General features: G+C 41.5%; 1 protein-coding gene across 5 annotated transcripts in view; it reads left to right on the top strand.

Moving 5' to 3' along the window:
• The window catches only part of atrnl1b (attractin-like 1b), a 930,295-nt gene that overhangs the window by 315,161 nt on the left and 602,264 nt on the right, over positions 1-12,870 (top strand). For 4 of the 5 annotated variants that reach the window (XM_085994422.1, XM_085994421.1, XM_085994423.1 and 1 more), the window contains exon 21: positions 11,641-11,693. The exons of the other annotated variant lie outside the window; for it this stretch is intronic. In XM_085994422.1, the coding sequence (XP_085850548.1) occupies positions 11,641-11,693 (53 nt within the window). The remainder of the gene's footprint in view (positions 1-11,640; positions 11,694-12,870) is intronic. 5 annotated transcript variants of the gene reach the window in all.

The following is a 12,870-nucleotide window of genomic DNA, read 5'->3' as shown; positions in this document are numbered from 1 at the left end:
GCCCCTCAGGGTTGAATTAGCTGCTAACACTGCTTGGCTCACAAATGGTGAGGTCCTGGTGGGCTTTTGGTGCTTGTGCACCGTAGCTGGAGTCACAATATCCAGAGAGAAGGAGAGATTTTTGGGCATATTTGCACTTGATAACTTGACAAAGCATGCCTTTTAGGGCACTGTAGAAAAATGCTAAAGCCAAATAAGGGGATAATAAGACTACCATCTAGAGACATTTTCTGAAAAGTATATAATCGACTTGTTCATCAAAGGAGATCATTTCCAGGGTTTAACAGAAGCAAACCTATGTGGATCACTGCTTGGGCTAAAGTTTGTCAGCATCCATTTCTTTGTTTTGCAGGGTGACTAGATGTAGGTTTAAGTTTACCATAACATTGTATTACAAGTTCTATCTCCAGTGATCCCCCCAACAGCCGTCTTGGCTACAATACAAAGAGAAGTGCTACAGCTTGTCAGGGAAGGGAGATTATTAAATAAATGGTAATAATGCAAATTAGATGTGGCTTGAAGAATGTGGAATACTGTAAAAACAATCTATCAATCTTAATGCATCAAGGAATGAAGAAACATTTCAAGGTTAATTTTCATGACCATTGTTCCCAGAGAAATTACAGTGTGATAACTTTACATAGGCAGTAAATAAATGCAGGTTTAAAAAAAATGGTAAATGTTGACAAGTGTGACAAAAACACAAACAAAACAAAAAATATGGATTTATAGATAGGAGGTGTGTGCAGATTTTTATGAGATATTGATGATGACCAATACTGCACATAGTGCAGCAGATGGAGCCTAATCAGTGTTAGTTACAGTAACATCCCTTCTGATTTGTATTCAACCCCTCTTCTAAAGCTATTCAGCATGTTTGCCTTTTTTTACTGCACCATGCATTGAACTCATAATTTGATTTTTCCACAGTAAGCTCAGATCCTGTTATTGATGGGTTCAATGTTTGACTGTTCCATTCAACACATATCCCCAATTCTGGTTCTTTGCTTCATCACCAAAGCATTCTATGTTTATCTATATTGTATTGGATGTGCCAGGTACTGGCCCAGTTTCTCCAAAAATCAAAGTCCTTCTAAATTTGGCTGCGTTGCTCCTCGTTATTTGCTCTGCCTCTTTCATCATCTCTAAATTTTACTCTCTTGCTTTTAATGACTTTATTTAAACAACTTGATAGGGTCCCCAATACTGACCCTGGGATACTGTGCTCCTACTTCAAAAATGTTCCATTTGTGGCTACCCTGTTCCTAAGCTGATTTTATATCCAACAATCTATCCTATTTCATACTACATTTAATGTGCAACAGGACTATTTCCTTTAACAGTTTTAGGAAAATTTTGACTTTGAATTAGAATTTACTTTTGTTATTTAAATAACTAGTTGAAACACTAATCATAATGATAGGAACTTGTAATTAAAAAAAAAACTAGTATTTAATCTGAAGTATTTAACTTGAAGCAGCAATCATTTTCTAACTTTGTTCTTGATACATACACAGGAATACTCTCCTGGTCAGAGTTGGAAAATGGTGGCCCGCTTCAGATTCGCATTCGTAAACAAAATAGATGCTAATTCCAATTAGGCAAATTGAGGTCCTTCAGAACTTAGTGATATTATTTTAATTAAGTGCAAGTTCAAATGATTATTGAGCTTTTTGTTCTATGTACTATTTCTAGTTGAAAGTAAGTATGTGTGTGTGTATCAAGCATCTGTGTGTTAGTTCAGGATAAATTATCTTGAGTGGCAACACTTTTTTTTAAAAAAAAACAATCTTGTATGGCTTACTGATTTAGTTTAATTATCTGTGTGCTGTAGGCCTTGACACTTCAATTGGTTTACCCAATTTGGGAAAAAAAGGTTACCAGACAAAAAAATAAATCATAGGCTAATTTTAATGAGTGTTTTTTGTTTGCAAGAGAAAATTTAATCTTTTCCTTTGATCTTAAAAACATTGATTTCTGAAGATAGGCCTTTGGTATTCTTAACATGCTGATTTTATTGTGTTGTGTGATTTATATTTCCCTGCTAAAAATAATGAGCTGAAATTAATGACCAACAAAATTGTAATCTCAGGAATAGCATGCTTCAAAACCGCATGCTCCAACAATTTTGTTAGTGGGTTATTAATTATGGAGGAAACCATACATTCTCTAATTTTATGTTAAGAGGAATTTCTCTCCCATGGTGTTATACTTGACTGTCTGAAATTGGCCATACAATCATAACAAAAGATGGACCTAGAAAGGACCATTGGGTCCGTCAATGCTTGCTCTTTGCACTGGATGATTCAGTTTTATGCACCGCCCTCCCCAAACGCTAAGTAATGCCAACTTCTGAAGGAAGCAAAAGAAACCTGTTCAATTTCAGGTGAAACTCGAGGAAATTCCTCCCCGACGCCAAAAGGCAATCTAATGAGCTGCAGGAGACCATGATTTCCCTTGAGATTTTGATGAGTTTAACTCCGCCGCCCCCCCCCGACCCCACCAGCCCCAAAATATGTTGCAATGGGTCCTTCTCTTTATTTTTCTTCTGTGAGATGTGCCAGGTCTGCTGCCCACAAATGACAGCTCCCCTCTCCACATTGCTGGTGTTTCCACGGTGCTGAAGTGTTGCACACCATTTTAGCAGATCACCAGTAAGCAGTAACAAAGGAAGTAAAGCACATGCAATGATCAAAAGCACTCTGCTTTTTGCCGTACCATTTTGCTAACATGTGCAAAATGTTTGAAGTACACCAGCATTCGCCTTGTGAATATGAATATTGAGATCACATGCCCAGTGATGGTGCCTATTGCTCATTTTTATTTACTAAGCAGAAATGCAAGTAGCAGATTTGGCTAGTGGCTAACATATTGGACAACTCTGTTTTAGAATTTTAGAAAGCTTTACCGTGTCTCCCCATAGCCTTTGTTTCTTCAAAATGTAACACCATAAGCCTATCCACATAAACTAAGAGATCTAAGTTTAAGTATTCTCTTTGTTGGCTTTCTTGCACTCTCTCCAGAGTATCAATATTCATCACCAGATGTCAGGCCCAAAACTGGGTACTATACGCCAACTGTTGGCATACTGATGCCTTATATAACCCAAGTATAGTCCTATAATAGCAAAATACTGCGGATGCTGGAAATCTGAAATAACAACAGAAAATGCTGGAAATACTCAGCAGGCCAGGCAGCATCCGTGGAGAGAGAAACCGAGTTAACGTTTCAGGTCAAAGACCTTTCATCAGAACTGGAAAAAGCTGGAGATGTAACATATTAAGCAGGTGCAGAGACAGTGGGGGGGTGGGGTTAGGAGGGGAGGAAGGAATTGAAGAAACATACTGTGAAAATGTTGCAAATGGGAATGGCAAAATCATACAGCATGAAAAATGGGGGCAGGGATTATTATCTGAAATTGTTGAACTCGATATTGAGTCCGGCAGGCTGTAAAGTGCCTAATTGAAAGATGAGGTGCTGTTCCTCGAGCTTACGCTGAGCTTCATTGGAACAATGTAATAAGCCGAGGACAGAGAGATCAGAGTGGGAGTGAAGCGGAGAATTAAAGTGACAGGCGACCGGAAGCTCAGGGTCACCCTTATGGACTGAACGGACTGAACCAAGTATAGTCCTGTTAGTTTCATACTTTATTAATCTTGCAAAATTCGCTAAATTCCTGCCTTTCCTAAAGTCCTCAAGTTTCAGTTTGGCACAATATTTGCTTCAGAATTTTTATTGCTTCATTGGATTTTATTTTTAATTGTGCTAATACATAAAAACTGAAGAGAAGTGATAGAAAATACCATGCATATGTGCATTTAAAACCAGCATCTTCTATTTACTGGGAAAGTTTTAAATAGCTTATGTAGTGATTTGGCATTCTTCATACTGAAGATTATTTAGGGTAGGAAATTATGGCACAGATAAAAAGGACATTTTCCATCACATTACAATAACATGGATAATTAGTTTAAATTTTAGAAGGTTGATACGATGTAGCATAGTGAAATTTCGAGCATTAGAAATGCCATCATGGAGACTTCTTCAAAGTACCTTATGTTTATCTATGGATAGTGTTTACTGGTGGAAAGGAATCTAGCTTCCTAAAAGGGCAGTGATATTGTTACCTTTGTATTTACAAAATGTTGATATTCCGAGGGTATTTATGTAACTTGATTTCCATAAAATCTGATCTGCCACAGAGAAGCCTTTTTTTGTTTTAAGGGTAATATTTTTGCCTGTCTTCATCAGAAAGGTTAGAGGAGATAGCAGAGGTAAATGAGCAAGTTAAATGTCTTTCAGACAACAAATTTAGCTCTCATCCCATGTTTCAAGTTTTGCTTCAGAAGAGGTAAAATGATCTTGTAAAATAAAGGTGGAATGAGGAAATCGAATTGAATTGTTGTGCAGCCTTCAATTAATATTTGCACTGGGCCTAGAGCTTTGTTCTTAATTCACTGGGCCGTATTTTGTGACCCCTACGGGGTGCGTACGAGGTCTGCACGCGCCCGTAGGAGCCGCGCAAGATCCGGGTTTAGGAATGCGAAGCGCATGCGCTAAAACCTGGAACTTGCGATCTGTCAAGATGATCCGCATCCTCGAGAGAGAGATGGGCCTCTGCAGGTGGAGAGTTGCGCTATTTGCCCAACTTCCGCCCGCTGAATGCCTGTGAAATTCATATGCCTGTTAAAAGCAGGCGTAAGGCCTGTTTTTACCAGCATAAACGTTTTTAAAAAAAACCAGAAAAATAGAATGTTATCACTCATTAATACATTAAAAACCCTGCCCAGTAAGGTAAGTTTATTTTTAGCCCCGTTAAAACATATAGGGCTAAAAATTCAGTAGCACCTGCGCACCGGAACTTGAGTGGTTGCGGCCCAAGAGGGAAGCGGGGCGCTACTGGAAGTGTCCCGCATCCCTCTTTGGGCGCTGTGAGTCAATATCACGGCGCTACGTGGTGCTGCGGTGTTGCAGGCCTTCCTCCCCTTCTTAAAGGAGAGGGGCCTAGCGCAGCGCGACCCAGGGCCCAGCTGATCCCCCCGGGGACCGGGAGTGCCGACAAAAGAGCCTGGCACTCGAGAGAAGTGCTGGGCTCTTGGAGCGCAGCCGGCACTCCGCAGGGGGCGGGGTGCTGTTCAGGAGGCCGGAGACGGGAGCGCCCTACACCTCGCCTTTAAATAGCGCCTCCCCGGCCGCAGGTAGGCCCCCTGACCCCGTCGGACATGGCGTCCGGCGGTAAGTCAGGGGCCGCTCCCGAAGATCGTGGCCGGGGTGCTGCGCACGGTAATGATGTCATCGCCGTGGGGCGCTACCGCTTAGCGCCGCCGCTAACCTCCCGCTAAATTTCGCGGGAGGCGTGGGCGACGCTGCGCCCGGGCGCTAGTTGCTTTGCACCCCCCCTTGGCGCCCTCTTAGGGTGCTAACGGGAGGCGCAAAGCAACCCAATTTTCCCCCCTAATTTTTTTTCAAAAATTTAAATTTTCGTTTAAAATATTTAATTTGAAAAATGTAATTTAAAACAAAATTTATTTCATGTGTTTGTGTATTTTTTAAGTGATCCACATTCATACTTACGGGAGTTCCGTATGTACAGTACTCCCATAAGTATGAATGGGGATTCCCTTCTTTTATTGGTTGGGCCGGTCCACGTGATCCCAGGGGCGCTTGCGAACTGCATGCGCCCCTGGGATACGTGGGCCTCTGCCCGCGCATACCGGAGAGGCCCAGGATCGCAAGCCTCCATACCTCCCGGGCCACTAGGTCAATGCGTAGATTTTTTTAAAGGTCGGAAGCCTCCGATCGCAAATTTTGGGCCATTGTCTAGTAACAAGGAAAATGTAGAACATTGCCTTTTGGAACAACAATTGTCCTGCGTTCTGGAATAATTATTCAAGTAGGACTGCTTTTTTATGTTCAAGATACTGAGTTGTGGTTGCAGTGCATTGATGAACCGTAATACAGAATTGATGGGCAATAAAATATTCTCTCATTTTGTCGGGCAGCAAATTCGGGAGGAGGAGGAAATGGCAGAAAGGGCATTAGGAGTAAATAATAATTGTGAGCTAATGGCTATTGTATATGTACAGTGACAATGATAAACTCCAAAGTATTCAAAAAGAGAATACAGGGTGATGCTGCGCTCATTTGTCGATATTGCAGTTGTTTTAAAATTTAATTCCTGAAAAAAATAGATTCTGAATAAAATACGTGACTGGAAGTGGAATGTTTCCATCTGTTTTCTTCCTGAAAATATTCTAATATCACAGTTGTATTTGCAACGGTGCATGTAAGTCTGTGGCTTTCTTATTTCAGTTAAACTTCTGAAGCACACCCCCTTACTGTTTCATCTCTGTTTAATACTTGCTGTAATGTTATGGTATTTTTTATATTAATGGCAGTTACAGTTAAATCATTTATCATTTTTCTAGGTCGGCTAGGTGTCTTGACACATATGAAAACCCATCACACTAAAGAGCCTCCAAACTCAACTGCCAAAAAATCAATATAAGCAGATTTAACCATGTAATAAAATGTTCTCTCTGCAATCAAATAATCCCATTAATCCAACTTTACATAGGATTGCCTACATAGGATATACGGCACAGAAACAGGCCATGCCAGCATTTATGTGCCACTCGAGCCTCCTCCCGTCTTTCCTCATCTAAATCTCTCAGCATAACCCTCTATTCCCTTCTCCCTCATATGCTTGCCCCGCCTCCCCTTAAATGTGTCTGTACTTTCCGCATCAACCACTCCCTGTGATATTGAGTTCCACATTCTCACCACTCTCTGGGTAAAGACGTTTCTTCTGAATTCCCTATTGGATTTCTTGGTGACTATCTTATATTGATGGCCTCTAGTTATGCTCTTCCCCACAGGTGGAAACACTCTCTCTGTAGCCATTCTATCAAAACCTTTCATAATTTTAAAGACCTCTATTAAGTCACCCCTCAGCCTTCTTTTTTCAAGAGAAGAGAGACCCAGCCTGTTTATCCTGTCCTGATATGTATACCCTCGCATTTCTGGCATCATCCTTGTAAATCTTCTCTGCACCCTCTCCAGTGCCTCAATATCATTTTTATGATATGGCGACTAGAACTGTACGCAGTACTCCGTGTGGTCTAACCAAGGTTCGATACGTTAAGTGCATAGACAGCATAACTTCCCTACTTTTCAATTCTGTCCCTCTAGAAATAAACCCTAGTGCTTGGGTTGCTTTTTTTTAATGGCCTTTCTAACCTATGTCACAACTTTGTGATTTGTGTATTTGTACTCCGAGATCCCTTTGTTCCTCTACCCCACCTCGACTCTCACCCTCCAAGTGATAAGTGACCTCCCTATTCTTCCTACCAAAACGTAATACCTCACATTTATCTGTGTTGAACTTAATTTGCCAATTATTTGCCCATTCTGCAAGTTTATTAATGTCTTCCTGTAATTTGTTGCAGTCCTCCTCAGTATTGACTACCCCCTCCCAATTTGGTGTCATCTGCAAATTTAGAAATTGTGTTTTTGATTCCGAAGTCTAAATCATTAATATAAATATAGCTATCCACTTTGCTACTTGTCCCCTGACTCCGCATTCTCTGACCTTGTTAATCAGTCTATTATGGGGTACCTTATCGAAGGTCTTTTGAAAATCTGGATAAATTACATCTACTGCATTACCCTTGTCTACTCTCCCTCTTCAAAAAATTCAGTGAGGTTGGTCAAGCAAGACTTTCCCTTTTGAAATATGTTTTTGGTTTCTAGATGTTCTATTTCCTTCTACTGATAAGCTGACTGGTCTATAATTCCCTGGATATGTTTTATTCCCCTTCTTAAATATCGGTATTACGTTAGCTATCTGCCAGTCCTCTGGCACTACACCTTTTTCTAATGAATGATTAAATATGTGTAGTAATGCCTCTGCTATCTTTTCCCTAGATTCTTTTAAAATGCGTGGATGCAATCCATCCGGACCAGGGGTTTTATCCTTTTTGAGTTTGATTAGTTCAGTTAATATATTCCCTCTTTTTATTTTAAATACACTTATCTCATTACTCATCTCATCATCCAATGTCATGTCCATCTGTTCTATCTCCCTGGTAAATACTGAAGCAAAATAATTATTTAATATTTCTCCCATCTCTCTTATCGTTACCTGTGGTATTATCCTGTCTATCCCTTATTGGCCCTATTCCTATCCCAACCTTCCTTTTTTATTGATGTGCCTGTAAAATATTTTACTATTTTGTTTTATATTCCTTGATAATTTAATTTCATAGTTCCTCTTTGTCTTCCTAATTTTTTTGACTTCTGTCCTAATCTCTTCATATTCTCCCTTATCATGCACTCCCCTGCTGTCTATGCACTTAATGTATGCCTCTTTCCTTATCCTCAATTGTTCCCTTATACTTTATGCATCCATGGAGTCTCATCAGTGTTTAGTTTGTTCTTTCATTTTAGCGGAACATATTGTTCCTGCACTTTGTTGAACACCGTTTTAAATGTTTCCCATTGCTGTTGTACATCGTTGTTTGCCAATATTGTTGCCCATTTTATTTTCCCAAGTTCTATTCTCAGCCTCTCAAAATCAGCTTTTCTCCAATCTATTACCTCGGTTTTTGTCATATTATGTCCTCGTAAATTATCATCTTAAAGCATATTATATTATGGTCACTATTGCCTAGATGTTCCTCTACTTCTCTTCTCTGGAGGACAAGGAAAATCTCAAACTCCTTTCCTCTGTGGTCTACATCCTTAAAGCTGCCCTCTCATAGTTCTACTTCTACCTGGCCCAACATTACCAGCATGTCTCTTGCACTAGCTTCTCCTCCTATACCTGCAGGATCACGACTAGTATGCCCCACTGCTCATTGGTGACTCTCCTCAGCTAATAATTGCTCTATGGCAACGTTATCCCTAAGGATGGGGTTCACTTTCATGTATATGATGAGGATATGTAACCTTTATCTCCACTACCATATTTGATTCTATGATTGTCGCCATGCTGTTTGGACAACTGTTGAACATCAAATTGTGGATGAGGCAGAATTTTTTGACAAACCAAAGCTATCTTGTTCGGTCCCCACCAGAAATTATGTGCCTTAGCTCCCAATCCCATCTTCTTCCTGGATGCCTGCACATGCTTTATTCACTGATTTGGAACCTTGTTGTCCTGCTGGATCCTGAGTTGAGCTTCGAATACCACATCCAATCCAGTACCAAGGTTGCCACCTTCCACCTCCAGAACATTATGTGGGCCCCCACCTACTATATCTCTCCACTGTTATTGAATCTCTCGTGCACGTCTCTAGGCTTAACTGTTCCAATGCCCTCCTTGCTGGCCTCCCGAGTGCTACCCACATAAACTCTAATTTACCCCAACTTTGCCGCTCACATCCTATCCTTCACAAAATCCCGCTCCTTGACTCTTGATGACCTCTGTTGACTTCCCATTGTCTAGTGCATCTCATTCATAATCCTCATCTTTGTTCTTAAATCCCTCTATGGCCTTACCTTCCCTCTTTTGTAACCTCATCCAGTGTTGCAGCAATGCCTGTATCCTCTGCTCTTCCGGCAGTGGTCTACATTATGTTCATCCCCCTTCCACTCTACTATCTGTGGCATAGTTGTTTGTCATCTAGTACTCCACATTCTAAAACTCCCTCCTAAACCCTTTTGTCTTGCCGCATTTCTCTCCACCTTGAAATTCCTTGTTTTAACCTACCTTTTTGACATCATCTTTGGCAATCTCCTCTGGTCCTCTTACTGCTGCTTGGGACTGATCCCCCAACTATCAAGCACTTATAGATGTTTTGCTGTGTTAAAAGTGCTATATAAATATATGTTGTTGGTCTGATATGCACTGTGGACTCTACATCCCTGTAAGGAAAATCTATTTGCATAAGCTCATTGTATTTAGTTGCAATTTAACAAGAGACAATATTTTAGGAATCAACTGTGCCTAGGGTTACTTCTGGAGCTTAACCAGCTGAAACTGTACCAATTACCAGCGTAGGACATTGGTAAGTGTCCATTGCTTGTTCAGTTAGGAATTCTCCACTTGATGAGAGCCAAGCGCCCAATGGAAAGTTGACTCCTCCAGGCTGGTTGGTCAGTCATCAAAAGCAAGTTGGAGTATTTCATATCTGCCTGGCCCAAGTATAACATTACTGAGTCTGCCACAGAGGATTAATTCAGTTCCAAACGCTTTGATTTCTGTTTACTAGCCATCTCTCTATCAGTGCAGCTACATTCATCTAAAGGTCTTCATTTTTGTAACATGTTTCATAATTTTCTTAAAATCCATTTGTACAACATCCACCACAGTCCCTCAATAATTCAAGTAAATTAATCAAGCACAACTTGCCCTTTCCCAATCTATGCTGACTACCTGGATTAGCCCATGCTTTTCTCAGTGTTCTCTAATTTCATCTCATATTATGAACTGTAGAGAAATTAATTTCTTTATACAGGTAGACTACCCTTTATCCGGACTTCCGAAAACCGAAACCCTCTAAAAACCGAAGGTTTTTTCGTTCAGTGTAAGTCGTGCGTATGAACGAAAAAACCTTCGGTTTTTAGAGGGTTCTGGTTTCGGAAGTTGGGATAAAGGGTAAGTCGTGCGCATGACCCCCCGCCGACCCCGACAACCGCCGACCCCCCCCGGCCCCGACAACCGCCGACCCCCCCCGCCGGCCCCAACAACCGCCGACCCCGACAACCGCCGCCAGCCCCGACAACCGCCGGCCCCGACAACCGCAGACCCCGCCAGCCCCGACAACCGCCGACCCCGCCGGCCCTGACAACCGCCGACCCTGCCAGCCCTGACATTTACTCTGAGTCACCTGGGTTACTCCAATCACTTTTCATCTCTAACACTGTTTGTGATGAGGACAAGAATTTGCAAGATCAGCGTACAGTTTTGAATGCACCACGGCCTCTCGGACAGTCAATTTCTCCGCCGACCCCGACTGACTTACGCTGAGCGTCAGCGTAAGTCGTGCGCACGACCCCCCGCCGACCCCCCCGCGGACCCCCGCCGACCCACCTTCCGAAATCCGAAATTTTCCTTTATCCGAAACTCGGCTGGTCCCGAGGTTTTCGGATAAAGGATAGTCTACCTGTACACATTATTGACAGGGAGCCTCATTTGCTTACCATGCATATTGTGAAATCCATTAATTTTAATGGATAGAAAACTGCGGGCAGCACACTCACTATATGCGTGGCTTACAGATGAGACTCCCTGTTCTTCGCACACTTTCATAAAATCGCCTTTCAGCTTACCTGCAATGAAGGCAGGACTAGCTGATGTATAGCTTCCAGACTTATGCCATTCCTTTTCATAAACAGTGGTATAGCATTTTTCTAGCCTCCAGTTCCATAGCACAATTTCCATTTCCAAAGATTGGGGTATGGGGAGAGAGCGGGAATATGGTATTGAGATAGAGGATCAGCCATGATTTATTGAATGGTGGGGCAGGCTTGAGGGGCCAAATGGCCTACTCCTGCTCCTATTTCTTATGTGCTTAACAAGTTCCACTCCATATTTTTTACGTGCAAAATGCTTATCTAACTGTGTGTGCTGCACATCAAATGGTAAATCATTGATGCAGTCTGGCTCTCTGAAGATAATTTCTTTTTTTTATATAGGTGTGAATCGGATAACCGTTACCTCGGCAACCCACTCAAAGGAACCTGCTATTGTAAGTATTTTGGTTTGTCTTTCAGGCTTTTTTGGGCAAGGTAGAGGCCCTAGGACAATATAAGTACTTATTAATCATTACTTATTGGAGAAGCAAAGTGTAGGCGGAGTACTTTTTGTTCAAAGTGCTCCTCACCTTTTTACAAAAGGAAATTACACTCGCCTGTTACATCTGAGGTTTTGTTTAAAATGTCAATTTTAACACCACCATATATAACTTTTGGAAGGATCTATCTCTCCTTGACCCTTCTAGTGCATCAATTTTAGGAACCATCCCAGAGTGGCTTCTTTTCAAGTAGCATGGGGCATGACCTCAGATCACTCTGGGGGCTGCTCTGGAGCCAGTTGACTCCAGGAAACTCTGCTACAAGCTGTGATTGTAAATTTCTCAGCCTGCAGTATGGTTTCCCAGGCCAGGTAGCTACGGAATAAACAGCTGCACTCTGCGGTTTGGAAAAGGAGCAACTCCAGGAAGCACATGGTGCATCCCCCTAATTGATTTCACTGGAGCAGACTAGCTGGGAAGGAGACATCTTGGGGGTTTCCAGGACGGCAGTATAAAAAGAGTTTAAAAAAAAAATCTGGTGAGAGCATAATTTTATTATGTATAAAGGGCGGTGTTTGTACAAAACGTATTGTCCTATACCACTTTCTTTAAGCCGACATCCAAAGCAGATATAATTGAACCTTTAGCAATAGAATTAAATTGTTCTGCTGCTCTTGTAATTTGTGAATAAATGTAGCGATGTTATGATGGAATTTTAACTTTCGTTCCATTGAATGGTCTGATTATTAGCCAATTATTAGTTAACACTGTTTATGACTATTCCCTCATTTAACAGGTTAGATGCTTTTTGCAAGAGAGGATGGCGGCTGCCTCCGACCTGTTTTAAAAAAAAAAAAAAAAAAAAAAAAAAAAAAAAAAAAAAAATCTACAAATTTACCTGGTGGTCTGGGAGGTATGGAGACTCACACTCCTGGGCCTCTCCGGGTACCCGCAGGTAAAGGCCCACATATCCCAGGAGCGCATGCGGTTCGCAAGCGCCCCTGGGATTATGTGGGTCAGCCCAACCAATAGAAGAAGGGAATCCCCATTCATACTTAAAGGAGTTCCTTACAAACGGAAACTCCATAAGTATGAATGGGGATCGCTTAAAAAATACACTAACACATGAAAT

The sequence above is a fragment of the Somniosus microcephalus genome, chromosome 8 (assembly GCF_052327205.1).
Source record: "Somniosus microcephalus isolate GS21.2 chromosome 8, FLI_Smic_1.0, whole genome shotgun sequence".
NCBI classification, from domain to species: Eukaryota; Metazoa; Chordata; class Chondrichthyes; order Squaliformes; family Somniosidae; genus Somniosus; species Somniosus microcephalus.
Note: the sequence above shows the minus strand (reverse complement) of the source record. Positions and strands in the feature narration are given on the sequence as shown.